Raw genomic sequence first — 19,068 nt, 5'->3', positions numbered from 1 at the left:
GCTCAGCTTTTAAGATCCACTATTAGATCCACTATTAGATTAAAAAGTATTACTTTTTCTGCTATCAACCACCCTAGCTGCCATCAGGTGGCTCCCCTAGGCTCCTAAGTGATGTGATATTTCTGGTACTTTGAGAATTAAGTGGGAATTGATTTGGTTGTACCTTCCAGCTTGGGTAACTTCTTGGCATTACATAGGATTGTGTGTGTCCAGTCTTTGTGATATCTGATAAAACTACGGTACTGGATTAAGGATTTGGTGAATGTGGCATAATAAAAATAGCCACAAATTATTTCAGAGGTGTGTGGGGGGGTGGTCTATGTCCCGTCCCTTAAATCTGGACAGGCTTTGTCATCCTCTCTGTAATTCTACATGGCAAGGCATCCTGCCAATCTGCCAAGTCTAAGAGTGTAGCCACTGTGGGCCTCCAGATCAGCTCAGTCTCAACTGAAACCACAGAAGAACCCAGTCCAGGCCTGACAGAGCAGATAAACTGCTCAGACAAGCCTTGCCTGAATTCCTGATCCACCAAATCATGAGATGATAGAAGGGTTATTGTGTTTTTAATTTTATTTTTTGAAGGGTTATTGTTTTTGAAGTCATGAAATTTGGGGAAGTTTGTTATGCGGGAATAGCTAACTAGATGTATGTGTGTGTTGAGGGGGTAACCCTCTTGCTATACTAACTTATTTACATCAGCATATGGAATTGTTATATTTATATCTAGAAGGAGTAAATTAGAAAACCAGCAGCAATACTGCTAACAGTAACTAAATACAATAAAATGCTGCATAATACTTACCGGAACATAAATTATGTACCAACTAAGTAAAACATGTTTTTCCTAATGAACTCAGAACAATTTAAGGATATTTCTTGATGTATAAAACAGTGTATTTCCTGGTATTTAGGGGGGAGATGAATGTAAATTGAGCTAAGTATATAATGGAGGGAACAGGCACTGAGAAATTAAACTAATTGCTTAGATTTTTGCCATAGTGGGTTAATAACATGTTCATACATAAAGTAGCTCCCATAGACCAGTGTCTTTCAAACTTCTTTGACTACAATTCACAGTAATAAACATTTTACCTGGAGCTTGTATATATACATAACCTCTGAAGCAAACTTCATGAAATACTACCTACCCTTATTACATACTGAAATATATTGGCCAAGCATACTACATAAATTTCATGACCCATTAATGGGTTACTCCCTACAGTATGGACAATACTGGTCTAGACACTGAATTTCATGGGACCAGGGCATCTGTCCTTTTCACCACTGTGTCTGTCCACAGGTGCTTAGAAATTTCTGTCGTATAGAGGGTACTCAAGCTTTAATGAACAAATGAATTTCATTACTGTAGTTCCAATTTATTAAAAATGGGTGGGATATTAATCACAAGTCAGGAAAGCCAGTGTGGATTCTTGAATCATTGTGTATCTTTGAGAACTACCTTCTATATTTTCTCATATGTGAAATGGAAATTGTAATGTCTAGTACTCATGGGATAAAATGAACCCACAAGTAAAACTTTTTTGAATAAAAGATAAAGAATTACAAATAAGGGATTAATGTATTTGTTACTTATGCACTTTGAAATGCCTAAAGGTGTTACATGAGTACTTCACCTTATTATTTTAATACCACTTCGGTAATATAAATGAGAAAAACTATTTTTAAAATGAGGTATTTTTAAAGAAAAAATTTACCTAAAATTTAATTGAGTAAGAAGTATTTCAGAAAATAGTTCTGAAAGGTTGGGCTGGGTAGATGCTGACTTTGGAGTATTAACCGGATAGCTAGCAGATTAGCATTCTGAGTGAAAGCTTAAGCATTCCTATTGTGGTCAAAATAGATCATTTTTGTGTGAATGGGTATTTCTGGAATTCTAAAGAGACACTTGGTTGGATCAAGTGCCCTCATCATTCCTCCATTAATTCCTAATATATATATTAGAAATATTCCTTATATATATATTATATATATTAGAAAATGCTGCCATTTCAAAATTACTGAGGCTTGCATGTATCAATGTCTGTGGAAGATTTAGGGACTTGGTTAAATTGTTTGAATAACAACCAGGAACTCTGAGCCCTGACAAGACTTTTGCTGAGACGTAAATCTTGCTGCACAGCCTAGGGTAACTTTCCTATTGTTCTCCCTGTAAAGCCTACCCTGTACTGAAAACTGCCTGGGAATGTCCCCAGCTTGCATTATGAGTGAAGTGGCACCATACGGTAGTTTGATGCACTGCCTTGGAAATCAGAGACGCTGACTCTGAATTCTGGTTCTGACCCTTTGAATTTGTGGGATACTCATCTCTTGATGTCAGGGAATTGTACGAGTTAAATAAGATACAGCACATGTGCACACATGTGTAATCCTTAGCACAATGCCCCACAGATAAAAAAAAAAATAGTGATAGTTCCTGTCTGCTGTTCTTATCTTTTTTGTTCTTACTTGTTATTGCCAGTTCTTTCTTGTCTGGACTACTTAGAGTTGGGCTCTAGAAAAGAAATTTGTTTGCTCAGGAAATAAAGAGATTTGTTTGCTCAAGAAATAAGCAAACAGAGTCCAGGGAAAATTATTTCATAAGATTTGCCATGTCCTGGGACTCCACCATTGGAACACTTGGCAGTTGAGGCTGGAAAGCGGGTGACATCCCTATCTCCAGGGAGGAGTGGTAAATAAGGTGTATCCTTGAGCACCTGCTTTCAGCCCTCAGCCTTGCCTTTGTTTGCTGGGGGAAGGGCAGTCCTGTTACATTTCATACTCTGTTGCAGAAACTGGGGCACTAATGTGATTGCTCACTCTATGATGCTGAGCTATTTTGAAGCATCCTTTCTGATTAGACTTGAGGCAAAATGGTGAAGTAGTCATTTGTCTCTGTCACTCCAGGCACCCCTGCCCCCCTCCCCTGGCTTTGCTCCTCCTCCCCCCTCATCCCTTTGTCAGTGATTTTCTCCTGCTTCATACCACAGAGAGGCTGAAAATGGCTTCAGAGGTTGTCCCCTTTAAGGACATTGTACCTAAGCATTAAGAGTGATTGGCTGAGGGTCGCCTTTCAGACATTTGCAGGCCGGTGGGAGAGACAGCTGCGGACTGGAGGGGTTACTCTGCTGTCTTGTACTTGACAACTGCTTCTCAACTGGCTCGCAGCTGAGAAGCATCGTGTCCCTGAAGTAGGAGGAAGACATACTCCAGCATTTTTCAAGGAGTGTTCCATGGGATAGTAGCTGGTTTAACTGAGATCAAACTTAAGAAACTGTAAGAAACAGGTTGCCTTGCTGTAGGGATTCTTCAGACTAACATGTTCATGTTCAGGGAGGTGCTTTGAACTTCTGAGGGGGGATTTAGGATGTACCATTTTCCATCCTACTCAATTATCTTCCCTTTTTGGTTTTCACAAAGCACCTTCATCATCAGTGTGACATAGAACATACTGTACTATACACAGAGCATCAACCTGGTCCCAGCCCTTTAGGCCGATGAGGAAACAAACTAAGGCTGCAAGTAGTCAAGTGAGGTGTTCAAGGTAACCTACAGGACTAGGGAGTAGGTTCTCTGACTCTGCGACGTGGCAAGACATCCTGACTGCTGTTGTGAACTTAACACCTGTCCTCCCTGCCGGGCTGTATGTATGTACAAAACGGAAGCTCTGACTCTTGCGTTCACCTCTGTATCTCTAGCACGTAGCACCCTACCTGCCACACAGTGGTTGAAGTGCTACTTACTACCGTTGAATTGAGATTGTCCATGGGGATAGACATGCATTGTCCTTGCCTGTCTATTACCATTGCTTCCCCTCTGAGCCTGCTCCCTATGACTATGCTCTTCCCAGAAGCATCCATGCCCAGTTCCATACTTACACTGAGAATAGGTGGTCCCAGTCCCGCTGACACTGAACCTGTTGAGATGCAGTCTGTGTGTGACCACATTCTTCTGTGGTTGAAACAGGATGATGTGCACCTTGGGTGCAAACAGACAGCCCAGGACCACAAAGCCGCTTAGGCTCACGGAGATGCACATAGTGGTTGTCTGCACCTGTAGGAAAAGTTGTGTGGTTAAATGTCCAGCAGTAAATGCAGTCACGTGGCCCTACTAAAAGAGAACACTGCAAAAAAGACCAAACTAAAAAAAACTTCAAATGGTCCGTAGTTCTGTTGTTAGTATAACCAAACGAATATAATCATTACATCAGATCTTCTGAGCTTGGGATGTTCCTGGAAACGGCACTTAAGTGTTGTAAGCAAACACATTGCTTGCCGTGACTTTCCATGAATTTTCTTGTTTTGTTTGTTTTCTTCTTGATATTTGTAGAAAGACGTTTCTGCAGAACCACCTAAGTCAGAATACTAAATAGTGATATATCAGTGTTCAGTGATGGAGGTGACCAAACTGCTGATGCTTCCCTCAATCAACTTGGCTTATTTAACATTTACTATTATCACGAACACAATGGGGCCTTTTACATTTTTCTCCATCCCTCCTTCTTACTGGGAATCCTGCCTATCTGCCATTGGTTCCCCTGCTCAAAATTGGGGGACCCTATCAATTTTCTCCTGGGATATCAGTCTTTAAGTTATTTCATTGGTACCTCTCTGGAATTTTGACACATCAGGTACACACTGTTCAATCATTTTGTTCCCTAGGCTTCCATATACCGTTCTTGACAGAGGGCTTTCTTTCACTTGCTTCCTCTCTGCCTCCCCTCAAAGTATATGCCTCAGAACTAGGCATTATCATGTCTTCCTTTCATTTGTTTGCTTTCACTCTCTGTCTTCACTGAGCTCATCATCTGACCTAACTGCAGCTCCCATAGATTTTCTGGAAAGTCCTAAATTAGCTTCTACATATTTTATTGCTTTCAGTACTGAAAAAATGGAAATTAATTATTTCTTCCGTCACTTTCTTCTCAGAGTAGCTATGGTAAATCCTAGGGTAATTTTAGATGTCTTTGTCCTTTTTTCACCAGGCAATGCTATTACCAGATAGTATAACTCTCATGCCCTAAAAAAGTATCGGACTTTTTTCTCTAATCAAAGAAAGCTGAAGATTGCCCAATTAACTGGAGAAGCCACATGACTTTAGGAGGCTGAGTTCTGTTTGTGAAAAGAAAAAATTCAGGTTACGCTTAAAGTGTAATTCTTCAGACTCTGGGTTTATTTCATATAATAAAAGCACAATCTATCCTATTTTTTTATTTTTATTTTTTAAAGATTTTATTTATTTATTCATGAGACACGGAGAGAGAGGCAGAGACACAGGCAGAGGGAGAAGCAGGCTCCATGCAGGGAGTCTGACGTGGGACTTGATCCTGGGTCTCCAGGATCACAACCCTGGGCTGAAGTCTGGGCTAAACCGCTGAGCCACCCAGGTTGCCCTATCCTATTTTAAAGCTCTTGTCCCCGTTAACTGCCCTGGTGCCCTCCAAGTTGGCCCCACATTGCAGGCTACCTTCCCTTTTGTTAACTGCTCAGGAAAGAGTTTACTATCTGGTTCTGTGATGTAAAAGCCTTAATAAATCATAGCTGTGTTATTTATAGGAAGTCCAATTTCTGGCATAATTTGTTTTTATTTTTACATGAATAAAGAATATCATAACTATCTTCTTCCTTTAGAACTGTACTACTCTATCCTCAATTTTGACTGTGAAGCCAATATGAGAGAGATCCAGTAGTAAAGTGAGGGTAAGACAAGTTCAAATGTGCCAATTTTCAAGGAAACCTTTTATAAAAACATCTGTAATGTTGAAGCTTCTCACACACTTGAAGACATTACCAGGAGAAGAGAGGCTCTTATGAGGATGATATCTTGGAAAAAGCTGTGTTTGTGAGTTTTAGATCCTTGCTCTCTGAAGGAACGTTCTGCTTATCTCCTCACTTAAGCCCTAAAAAGGAGTGCTTCACTGTGTCCATTCACAGAATGTTTGAGGTTTTCCTGCAGAAGGAGGATGCTCTGGCTTGGAGCCTGATTCCTGTCTTGGAAATCTAGGTGAGAAAATCTAATTATTTTCATGGCAGAGCTTGCTACTGTACTGAGACAGTCCTTTATTTTAAGAATTTGTCAAAGCAAAAGATGTGCGAGTACCATGCATGGACACGGTGGACCACAGTACAAAGAGCTGTCATGGGTGGTCTTGGGCCTATGGAGAGGAACTTGGAGTCTTTCCAGAAAGAGGCCAGTGGCAGGGTAGAGCTGGGTGCCCTGGGACTGAGCATGGAACCACCAGGGGCAACTCAGAAGATGATTTGCCAGCCAACTCACTCAAGAACCAGCAGGAGAAAAAACAGCAGCTGGAAATGTCTGAAGGTTGCAGGAAAACAACTTTAATCACCACCCAGGTATCCTAAGGATATGTGTTCAAGAAATGCTGCGGGTATCATACAACCATCCAGTTACATAAGAACTGTCCTGCTTCTTCCTTATTACTTTTTAACCAGGGCTGAGAGGAAAACAACAACTGGTGGACTGGGAAGTCTGAACAAGGAGAAAAGAAAAGTCAAGCACTTGAGTGAAGTAAGTCAATTGGAAAAGGACAAACGTTATATGGTCTCATTCATTTGGGGAATATAAAAAATAGTGAGAGGGAATAAAGGGGAAAGGAGAGAAAATGAGTGAAAATATCAGTGAGGGAGACAGAACATGAGAGACTCCTAGTCTGGGAAATGAACAAGGTGTGGTGGAAGGGGAGGTGGGCAGGGGTTGGGGCGAATGGGTGACGGGCACTCAGGGGGGCACTTGGCGGGATGAGCATTGGGTGTTATGCTATATGTTGGCAAATTGAACTCCAATAAAAAATATACAAAAAAAAAAAAAAAAAAAAGTCAAGCACTGCAGACCTCACCCAGAGGTAGGCCAGACTTTGGGAGAAAATGAGAATTGATGTTAAGTCAAGGTATGGTTTTGATATTCACACAGAACTAGGCATTTTAGTTTCCTAATAGAGACTATTTTCCATTGAAAATTGGTGTAGGACTATATTCCCTAAGAGTATACACTCATGGGCTGACCAAAATTGTGAGCATTTTTGTTCCTTGCTCTGTCCCCGGCACCAGAATGAGGCCCCACATATGGTGAACACTCAGGATTTGAATGTGCCCCCTGGGATTTTCATCCAGGGGTGAGGGATTATTACTCTCACCAAATACTAAAGGGGCAATGGATGGCAGAACTAAAGATGCATTTTGGCCATACTTAATGCAGCATATTATTTACTATATTTGTTTTAATTTGACACCTTTAAGTTTTTTTACAGAGCCCAAGTATTAGCTTTATAAATTCAACTGTCCAGTTCCTTTAATAATTTACACTACTTTAATAAGTCTGTATTTATCTATAATTCTTTGTTCTGGCTCTTTGTGCGCTATTAGTCCATGCTGCTCTGCTTTCATGTTTCTCAGACTCCTAGCAACATTTGATGTGGTTGATGATTTCCTTCTTTTTGGCTTCCTAGCCATCCTTCCTTCACTGAAATTTCCTTGTCTTAGTTTTCTTTGTTGGCTTTTTGGCTTCTCCCTGAACTTTCAAGTTGTTGGAGTGTCCCAGACCTCAGTCTGGATTCTCTTTTCTTCACCGTCTCATCGAGTTCCATGGCTTAAGTACTTCCTATGTTGATGTTGTTCTGATGTTTATTACTAGTTCCAACCTGTCTTCAGGGCTTCTAGACATAGATTCAATTGCTATTGTGGCCTATTGTATTGTGTAGACAATCCAAGTAGGGATTAATATGCGAGCAAAACTGATCCCTTTCCCCAGGTGTCACCACTTGAGTAAGTGACATCAAATCCCACCCACTTGTGCAAGCCCCAAATTTGGGAATCATCCTTGATTTTGCCTTTTCTCTTACACTCTCACATCCAGTTCAATAGTAAGTTCTGTTTGTTCTTTGGAAAGATAATTCTCTATGGTGTCTTGTGCTTCTAACAAGCACAAGCCCTGACTGGCTTTGTTCTGTTCTTTCTTTTCAGGGATATGTGTATAACAAAGAGACTTAGAAGACAAAGATGGTGTCTCTTTGTGGAGCAAAGAGCCAGCATATTATCCATTATGAAAGGTTCAGATTCCCTAATCTCACAGTGCCTGCCCTAATGCCACGTGGCCCACTTTGCATAGCCCATGAGAAGTGGAGCTCAGGGAATGAGAGCCAATGCTGACCCTCTGGCTGCCGCTACTGCTTTGAGTTATACGTTTTTTTTGTTTTATTTTGTTTGTTTTTTGTTTTTGTTTTTGTTTTTTGTCAGCATCAACAAAACTGTGATAAGCTAACATGTTACCTTATAAGTAGGGTCAAACCTCAGATGCTACAGTCTTTGACAGTTTTGACAATGAGATCAGAATCAGAATGGCTTTCCAAAGAGGAAGTGTAAGGGCCTTCCTTATGGGCTGAATAACAAAATTTGAGAGAAGTCCATGGGAATTGGTAGCAAACATGTTGACCAAATTCTGTGGCCAACCAGACAATAAATAGTGCTCCACATTATTCCCTATTAATGAATGAGGTGGATCTGCAGAGGGGCTAAGGGCCGAGTAACCAGAAGTGGGTTCAGATAGAGCTACTGGACCCATGCTATAATTATTGATAACTCTCCTCTATGGGTGTGGGGTAGAGTTCCTCCCTAATCTGATTCAGGGCCTGAGTGGGCAGAGTTGGACTCCCCATCACATCAAACTTGCAGAGACATGCGCCTATACGAGCATGAAAGGTGGGACCCTCAGAGAAGGCAGACACCAGGTGAATCATCTGCATTTTGGCTGATTCTCTTGAGAGGTGAGGAGGCTGGGTGCACAAACCCTTGCTAAGGAAGAACAGCAACAGATGGGCCCTGCTAAGGTTCATCCCTCACTGTAGTCTCTCATGCTAAATCCCAGGCCATTCCAAGATGACAAAGGTCTCTCAGTCTTTGCAGTAGAACCTGGCAACAAAAAAAGGAGCTTTGGTTGTCTGCAGGATTTGGATTTCTCTGAGACAGAAAAATACTCTGGAAAGCCATAGATGAAGCACTGACTGGTATTTGGGATCTTACTGACTTGGATTGGGTTTCAAATGCTGACAAAGGGGCTGCGCTCAAGAATTAGAAAGTGACACAAAGAAATCTAGATAAATTCTTGCAGTTGGCTGCAGCACCAGAACACTTCCCTAGCCGTTATGTTAAAACCAGGCAAGACTCTGAGAGATGTTATCACGATGGGGCAGCAAATGCCCTGGATTAAGATGGATCCCTTTAAAAAATCACTGCTGTGAGAGTCAAGTCTGAGTTAGCCTAAGTGCACAAACCATATGCCCCAGGCAGAAAGCTATCTGGCTCTGGCGTCTGAGTCAGGGAATTTCCAAGGTTGAAATGAAGTGACAGTAATGATGATCTTGCCATCCAGTTTAGGATTTGGGGAGTTCAGAAACACTGGACCTTTGTTCAGTTGAGCCAAGAGTAGCTGCTGCATGCTTAAAACTGACAGCAAATGTGCCTTACTTACCAGTGTGGAGTTATACTCTCGCTCCATGCTTCTCGATTCCTCCTTTATTTCCCACCCTGATTTTTAGCTGCTTTAAGGAGAAAGGTATTTATGGATAGGACCAAAATTTCCCCATAATCAAGGGTAACTGAAGTCCCATGCACACCAGACCCAATAAGCTGGGAAACTTAAGGGAGGGAAAACCTCAAATTTTTATGCTCTGTTGGTTATAGACAACCAACTCACTCACCATCCTCCCCAGACCCACTAGGGGAAAGGCAGGGCTGGACCTTTGAGGAGGCAAGTGAGGCACTTGCTTGAGATTCAGATTTTAGGGGGCATCAAAAACTCAGTAATTAAGAGAAATATTTATTGCAATATTTTTTTAAAAATAAAAATGAATGCTAAAAACCTATGATGGGGGTGCCTGGGTGGCTTAGTCAGTTAAGCATCCACCTGTTGATTGTGGCTCAGGTCAGGATCTCAGTACCCAGAGATCGAGCCCTGTGTCTGCCCAAGATTCTGTTCCTTTCCCTGCTCAGTCGTGTGCTCTCTCTCTCTCTCTCTCTCTAAAATAAATAAATAAATCTTAAAAAAAAAACCCTACAATGAACACACTACCAAGATTTTAAATAAGGACAGAATCAATAACAGGGCTGTGGTAGGACATAATCAGTTTTAAGGCAAATACTGATCCTATGTTAAGGACTGTTTATACAAGGGTCAGCTAGCCCACTTTGCATTGCCTAGTGAAAACTGGGGCTTAGGGCACCTACATAAATGCTGATACTCTGGCTACAGCAATGGCTATGAGTAATAACGTCCTTTAGCACTGAGGAGGGCACTTGATGGGATGAGCACTGGGTGTTATACTTTATGTTGGCAAATAAAACTTCAATAAAAAAAATAAAGTCCTTTGTCTCTGAATTAGGAATTTTGTGTCTTCAGCCAGTGTCCCTTAAACTGTGACAGTCTAATCTGTTATATTGCAAGATGGGTAAAAACCCTTGACAGTTCTTCAGGTTCCACCTCCATTGTTAATATTCTACCCATGTGACTGGAACACCTACCACAGCCACCTAACCTGTCTCTCCACTTCTGCTTTTACCTTTAAATCAGTGTCTTTAGCAACTTGATTTTTTTCACCTAGAATGTGAGATCATTAAACTTCTCTGCTTAAAATCTTTTCAATGGAAAAGAATTTCCTTATAGAGCAAAATCTATTTTTTTTTTGCTATGACCTATAAAGTCCTACGTGATTTAGCTTCCCTGCCCACCTTGCATATAAAATCAGTCTCCATCTACTCGTTAAACTACAACCATATATATACTTTTCTTTTTCTAAGACTTTTTTTTTTTGCCTAGGGGTGTTCATACTTGCTTCTTTTGACTGGTGCATAGAAGTCCCATTGCTAGCTCCTTCCTATCCTTCAGCAGAGAATTATGAAGCAGACACCAGTAGGGGTGGCAGACATGTTTTGAAAGAATTTGAGACTTGATGCTTGATGTATTTTTTTTAAGTCTTTGAAATGGTCAACATGGGAAAATTTGGAATTTCTTTGTAAGTATTTGAACCTCATTCAAATTCTAATCACCTCCAGTCTCTGCCTACTGTGGGTAAAGTGCTTCACCTGTGCCATGCCCTATAAAATCCATCATCCTGATACTCAGAGTATGATGCTTTGTCTAGCAGCATCTCATCACCAGAAACCCAGAATCTGGGGCCCCCTCTTTTCTTACTAGATCATAATCTCTATTTTAGCAAGGTACCCAGGTAAGCTGTATGCACACTAAAGTTTGAGAAGCACTGCAGTGGCATCACCCCATTTTCCTTCCATCACAGCATTTAAACCACTGCATAAATTACCCTTTATTTTCATCTGTTCATTATTTCCTCTCCATCTCTATTCTCTCCTTGCTCCCAGTAGTCTCTAAATTATAAAAGAGGGGGAGGTGTGTCTGTGTTGATAGCTATATCTCCGAGGCCCAAATAAATACTCAAATATTTTTAGAAGACGTGAATGAACACAACAGTCAGTAATTACTATTAATTCCTTTATGGATAACTTTCCATCCAAACATGACCCAGTTTTTATTTATACCATTTAAACTGTGATTGGATCCCTGATGATTCAGTGTTTGATTCTTATACTATCTTGTGATACAGAAAGAGGCAGCCTAAATATTTCTCAAAAATCTTTGAATTTTTGGATTCTCACTCAAGTTTTTGCTTGCTGGGTCTTGGATGCTTATAATAGCTTCAATTAGTGTTGCTTGTTCTTGGCTCCATTCTTTCAAACCCATCTTCCATAGTAGGGGTAGATATGGTGTAATATGAAAGGCATGGATTTCCATCTGAAAAGCTTGTCCTACTCTTTCTTAACTGTGCCACCTGGGAAGTTAATTATCCTCCCAGTTTGTTTACTCGTCTTTCCAAGGGATACTAACATTTGCCTTTCAAGGTGCTAATGAGTATAACTTAACTCACATATGCAAAGTATCTTGCATAAGGTTGAGACTTGATCTTTAAGAGTTAGTTCCTTTCCTTCCCTCCTACTTTTCATCATGTCACTTCTTGCCTTAGCCCAACAACCAACCAAAAGAAAATAAAAATTTAAAAATCGCAAGACCTCAGAGCCCTTACTCATTATTTAAACAAATTATTTAAATTCATTATTTAAATTAATTCCTCCACTTGTTAAAATCTGACCAAGTAGCCAATTCCTGTTAGTTTCTCACTAGACCCCTCCCTGCAATCCAGGATTACCATGTTCTTGGTTCATTCCTGTCTTGCCTCAAGAATCCTTTAAGCTCTGTAACTTTACTTTACCACCAAAGTACAGTGTAAAATACCCCCTCTTGAGGGAGTATTCCTGGAAAGACCATTCTTATTGATCCAACTCTTCTTTCAAACCAGTAGGTATTTAAGAGCTTGTATCACCAATTTAAGCTCTTCTGTGTTAATCTTGAATTCTTTCATGCTTGTTAATTTTTTCCCCATCTGGGATGTAAGCTTTTTGAAGACTAGAATAGTGCTTTATATTTATTTAAAATTCACAATGGGTGGCAAAGTACTGAGTCATATACCTTGTTGACTGTTTGATGGCCAAATTCTTGCTAGCTGCCATTTAATGGTTGGGTGCTTTTCTAATGCTGCTCATTCTCTCTGAACCACCTGGTCTCCCTCTGGGAAATTTTAAATCTTACTCTTGTTCTGGAACTTCTAGAATAGTGGCCTCAAATTCAAATGTGTATAGGGTTATGCATATGCATAAGTGAAAGGAGCCAATTATAAGCATTCAGGGATTGGAAGTTGTGCACTCTGTCTAGAGGCATAAACACAAAGGCCCGGCTCAATGTTGCATGCAGGAACTTGGATCCGTATGTTTTACGTTATTAAGAGAAACTAAGAATCTAGATATTTCTGTAAAATTCCTCAATTTTCTCATTTTGACAAATAATTCAAAGAATTTCAAAACAATGCAGGCCAAACTAAAGACATCTGTGAAATAATAAGAGCATGTGATTCATTAGAGCAGTGGTTTTCAGTCTTGGCTGCAAATTAGTCACTCTGGGAGCTTTGAAAAATCAAGATGTCCAGGATACAGCCCAGGCCAGTTAAGTGAGAAGCCTTGGAGCTGTGCTCCAGGTACCAATATTTTTTTTCAAAGCTACCTACTTGATTCAATGCAAGGTCAATTTGGAAACCAATGTGTTGGAGGCTCCATTCTACCTTCTCATTTCTTTTGCAAATTTGGGATTGGCATTATTTGCAAGGAGTAAGGCCCTGAATGATTTGAGTGTGATTGGGTACCTTAATTAGCATGGACCTGAAAACACTTGTAACCTCTGCCCTGTTTGCCTTATGCCATGTGGTGAAACTTCTGGTATCTTCTGCTAATTCTCCTGAGTCAGTTGATTTCCTATATTGCTATCATGTGAAAGGAAAAAACTTTTTTTTGTCTTTTAGAAGCAAATACTAATTCATTCAATAAAATTAAAATTTCATAATGCTATTTGTTTATTCTCAGTAGTATTTGCTACTCTATTTTCTTAGTAAGCTTTTTGGAGAATGAATAGTTTCAAATCATGTATCTGGGGTTAAATAATTAATATTGTAACTGGTTCACAGTCCTCATACCCTAAATCATGTCTGCTGAAGAAGCTTCCTAAGAATTTAAAATGAATCCTTCCAGATCTATAGGAACAGATGCCTATGTATAGAGACAGGATGGAGATGGCAGCATTAAAATACATTAGCTCTAGCTGTCCATTTTAATGCCCACACTCTCACAGATCCAACTCCCCTGTGGCTTATAAAATGACCTTTGATTTTGCGGATTTAGTTCTGATATTTTCTCTGACACATTTCCAAAAATTTTTTACAGGTGGTTGTAGCATGCCTGACCATTACTAGGACCCTGAAATTAAGCTCTTTATTTTCCTTGCTCTTCCTTTAGTTTAATCTGTAGTTTGTTACACAGTTGCAAATCATTTAAAAGAGAAGAAAAACACTGAATTTTGCTAGTCTCTTGATGACATATTTTAAATAGCTTTGTCTTCTTTTTGAGCTGCAATATTCAAGATTTTGGTAATATAGGAATTGTTGGTGAACAGAAGATGTGGGGATTGTTACAGCCTACAGAAGCATTTTATTTGTGAAATTATGGTATAAGAAGGAAACATGATGCCTCTGGAAAACTTTATGACAACTTAAGAAATATGGAGAATAAAACCAGTGGCCTCAAGAGAAAAAAATTCTTATATTCATTCCTTGAAAGATACTAATATCAGAAATACAAATACAAAAGTAACTAATGGATGGCTTCAGCAATTTGAGAAATTATGATAGAATGATGAACTGTTTCTTTCAGAATCGACGGTAATTATATTGATGCCCGGAAATTTGACCTATGCATTACTAAAGACTTTATGAATAATGACTTAATTAGATTAGATATATACAGTAATATTTTTAACTAGTTCAAGGAGATATATATATATATATATATATATATATATATATATATATATAATCTCTACAGCACATATCTACAGGAACTAAAATTATAGAACAAGTATAACAAATTAACATTATGTTTTAGTCGTTTTAGAGAAGCAATGATGCTTATTTGAAGCTTGAGTGAAAGTGTTTAGATCTGGAATTGGCTTACTGTTGCAAGTCTCTTTTTTCTTTTTTAAGATTTTATTTATTCATGAGAGGCACAGAGAGAGAGAGAAGGAGAGAGAGAGAGAGAGAGAGGCTCCATGCAGGGAGCCTGACGCGGGACTCGATCCCGGGACTCGATCCCGGGACTTCAGGATCATGCCCCAGGCCGAAGACAGGCATTAAACCGCTGAGCCACCCAGGGATCCCCCTGTTGCAAGTCTCGTAATTTACAGATTAATCTGTGCCAGACAGGTCCTCTTGTATCTTATTTGAAGTATTGTCACCAGGTTCTTAGTGGTTTAATTCTTATCCTCTGGTGAGTCACTTTCTAAATTTAATTAAAAGTTTTAGGTGGGTGCATGTGCTACATTTTTCTCCTACTAGATTATAAGTTGCTTGATTGACTGTATCATTTACATTTATTTTCCTTTCTCTGCCTAGCACAATGCTTTGCACATAGTATTCACTAATTAAATGCCTTTAAAACATATCAAATTAATTTCCATATATATAAGATGGTGGTTCATCATGGCATTTATAATTACCAATGTAATAACTGAGATAGAATAAATCTATTTTAAATCCTACATAACAAAGTATTGGTAGGATAAGGGAAGGAGGACTTACTCTGTAATCACTTGATGTCACATAAAATATAGGGAGGAAGGCCAGCCAGATGATGCATGTGGTGTACATGGTAAAACCAATGAACTTGGCTTCGTTGAAGTTCTCCGGGCACTTCCGAGTTTTGAAGGCATACACAGTGCATAAGATCACCAGGACCACGTCGTAGGTAAGTGAGATCAACATGCTGGAATCTCTGACGTTGCATTTTAAGATGACTGTTTCCCGCTTCTCCAGAAGGGTGTACCGCCTGGTGCCTGGAGCCTCCAGAATCAGCCACACAGACACCACCACAATTTGCACCAGTATCAGACCCAGGCAGATGAAAACCTGAGAACTCGGGCTGATGAATTTTGGCCTCTGAGCGCCATTCTTTACGCCATCAAAGATGCGGGCGATGCAGTTTGTCTTGGTCAGCAGCGCTGAGTAACAGACAGCAAAGGAGGTACCCAGCCCTAGTCGGCGCAATGCACAGATGACTGGTGATGGCTTCGCAATGAAGAAGAATGTCATGCAATAGGACAGACCAACTCCAAACAACAAGATGTAGCAGAGCTCCCGGCCTGATGCTTTGACCAAGGGTGTGTTGTTGTGCTTGATAAAAACAGTCACAACTATGCATGTACACATAAAACCCAGGCAGGCAATGGTTACTGGACCAATGGCCCAGGCATCTTCCCACTTGATGTAGTCCTCGGGAAGATTAAAGCAGCCAGATAGGTCTGCAGTAGGCCATTGCCCAAGGCCGCAATCCATACAGGTAAACTCATCAGCCAGGTATTCGTAGGGCTCACAGGGGATACAGATCCAGCAGCAGACATCCCCTGGTTGCATGTTCTTCATTTCATTGGGGGCACAGGGGTCACTGCACTGGGAAGTGGGGATTGAGTTCCGGGACCAGTGGATGGAGTCAACATCCAGTGATAAGGTTTCTGCCCAGTGACCAACCTTCAGGTAGGAGTACTTGCCACCCACATACTGGAAATTGAACACGTTGTATCGTCCCATTCCATCTCCAAAAGTGTCAAACTTGACAATGCTATCGGCACCTTTATTTGGGTTGAATGGAGCTGTGACATGTAAAGTGAAAGGGAAAAAAAAGAACACTGTTTAGGTATTTTAGGTGCGATCAATTACTTTATGTCATACTCTTAGCAAAACTGAAAAAAACAGAAAACAGGGATTCCAAGGCTGAGATAACTTACAACCACTGAGTATACATATTAAAAGCTACTAAAGTACACATGTATTTATAAATTCATTCACTTAACATTTCTGAGTACCTCCTGTGTGCCAAGTGCTAGCACAATACAGCACCTGCCTTCAACGAAGCTTAGTATGTAACACGGGAACTGGCAGACGTGTAGTCATATATTCTCTGTGGGAAGTATTCATTCCCTTAAAGATTTCACAATAGGTATTGGGCAAAACTTTGCATCTCATCCCTATTACACATTCATGGTGTATAGATACCAAAATGTTAAATGTTTTCATGAAAATATAAAATAGGAAAAATTTTTCTCTTTCAAAATGAAAAAAATTTTCATTACATATATGTGGTATGCTTCTTTTTTAAACCATTTTTAAAACTGAAGTATAATTGACATATGTTTTATTAATTTCAGGTGTGCAACATAATGGTTCAGCAATTTTATACATTACTCAGTGTCCACCACAATAAGTATAGTCATCATCTGTCACCATATGTTATTGCAATATCATTGACTGTATTCCCTATGCCATACTTTACATCTCCATGAACTAGCCATTTTATAATGGAAGTCTGTACTTCGTAATCCCATTCTGTACCTTTAATCCCCATCCCCTCACTCACCACCTCTCTGCAACCACCATTTTGTTCTCTGTTCTCTATTTTTTGTTCTCTTGTTCTCTATTTAAAAGAGTTTGGTTTTTGTTTTTATTTGTTTTGGTTTTTTAGATTCCATATATAAGTGAAATCATATGGTATTTGTCTTTCTCTTTCTGACTTATTTCACTTAGCATAATACTTCTGAGGTCCATCCATGTTGTTGCAAATGGCAAAATCTCATTTCTTTTTTTACAGCTGAGTATATTCCATTGTATATGTCTATAGCACATCTTCCTTATCCATTCATCTCTCCGTGGACACTTGGGTTGCTTCCATATATAGACTACTATAAATAATTCTGCAGTAAACATAGGAGTTAATATGTCTTTTTTGAGTTAGTGATTTTGTTTCTCTGGGTAAATATCCAAGTAGTGGAATTAGTGGATCATATAGTGTATCTATTTGTAATTTTTGAGGAACTTCCATAATGTTTTCCACAGTGGCAGCATATGTTATGCCTTTAAACAGTTCAGATGATTCAGAAGGGAAAAAATGGAAGCCCACTTATAATCCTTTAACCCTAATCTTTTCATGTCTTGGGGTATATTCATACTTTCTATAGCATGCTTCTATTCACATAAACAAACACATGTGACCTGGTTATCTTGAAGGCACCAACAGTATATAGAAGTTATGTGACAATGAATTAAAGTTTGTTTCTGACTGTACAGTGTCAGGAACCCTATCTCTGTCTCACAGTTTGCTGTGAAGATTCAAGAGCAGCAGCTCTCCAAGCATCTGTGTTTCCTCTCTTCCAGCTGTTTGTTTCTCTTGCCAATGTCTGCTGCCACTTTGATCACCCATTTTTATGCTACTTGCTTCAGTCTACTGTGTGCTTACTATTTCACACTGTCAATCTTTATGCTTTCATTGGATGTAGAAGAAGAATGTTGCTAATATCTACTGATGCATACACAGACTCTACAAGTCTGTGTTGGTAAACAGACCCAAAATTGTTCAATGGCTCAAACACAATGTAAGTTTCCTTCTCCTTCATGAGGCCATCTAAGGTCTGGGTTTGTGGTGTCTGTCTTCACATGGGGCTTTGGGAACCCAAGTTCCTTCTGTCTTGAGGCTGTGCCAATTTATAGGGTCTCCTCATCCATATCCATCCAGCGGAAAGAGAGAATGTGAAGGTGTACCTGCTTCCTAGAAGGGTAAGTCTGGAAGTGTCACATGTTTCCATTCGCGTCTCGTTCAGTAGAAATTAGTTCCAGGGCCACACCCAATGTCAAGAGGGGCCAAGAAATGTAGCTTAACTAATGTGCCCAGCTACAACCCTACTGCAGAATGAGAAAATGGAATTAGAGGGCATGTGTTCTTACCCTGCAGGTATTTTCTATCTTTGCTGCCTTCTCCCTGAACTCCCTTCCACCTTCTCTGGGGCTCATGTTGTTCCAGCCAGTGGGAAAACAAACAAGATGCTTTATGACAGAGAAGAGTCCCTCATTGAGTTACTTGGATCCTTGGTGAAAGAAAACTTCACAACTTACCAAGTAGCCCTCTCCTGCTTTAGACTCTTAGGTGCCCCTGGAGGCCTGGGTTGGGTGGTTTTACAATCATGTTTCAGACCACATATGAGGTCTGTTAGCAAGTATAGTCCAATATGTCAAATTTAGTCCTCACTTACAATTTATTTCTCAATGATTTTATTATCTCACTTGCAATTCAACTGTTTTGGTTTTTGGTGGGGGTTTTGTTTGCTTGGTTTTAGGTTTCAGGTTTTTTGTTTTTGTTTTTTTGCATTTCAACTTTACTAACTAATCTTTGTCTAGCTTTCTGCCACATTCCACAACCCCATCACAAATGTCTGTGTGTGTCTGTATTCTAGTTGTGGAATGGCTTTGTGCTCATAGTGAGGCAGTAGATGAAGGCACAGTTTGGGATAGATGGTTTATATGTGATTCTCATCTCTGTCTTTTAATAGTTGTATGTCTTTAGC

The 19,068-nt window shown here is 39.9% G+C and overlaps 1 protein-coding gene across 2 annotated transcripts in view; it reads right to left on the bottom strand.

Annotated features, from left to right (window-relative positions):
- The window catches only part of GRM3 (glutamate metabotropic receptor 3), a 208,925-nt gene that overhangs the window by 10,299 nt on the left and 179,558 nt on the right, over positions 1 to 19,068 (bottom strand). For both annotated transcript variants that reach the window (XM_025471513.3, XM_025471514.3), the window contains 2 exons: positions 15,260 to 16,326; positions 3,879 to 4,053 (listed from right to left, as the gene is read on the bottom strand). In XM_025471513.3, the coding sequence (XP_025327298.1) occupies positions 3,879 to 4,053; positions 15,260 to 16,326 (1,242 nt within the window). The remainder of the gene's footprint in view (positions 1 to 3,878; positions 4,054 to 15,259; positions 16,327 to 19,068) is intronic.

This window comes from Canis lupus, chromosome 14 (genome assembly GCF_003254725.2).
Source record: "Canis lupus dingo isolate Sandy chromosome 14, ASM325472v2, whole genome shotgun sequence".
NCBI classification, from domain to species: Eukaryota; Metazoa; Chordata; class Mammalia; order Carnivora; family Canidae; genus Canis; species Canis lupus.
This window is presented reverse-complemented; position numbering and strand designations above follow the sequence as displayed.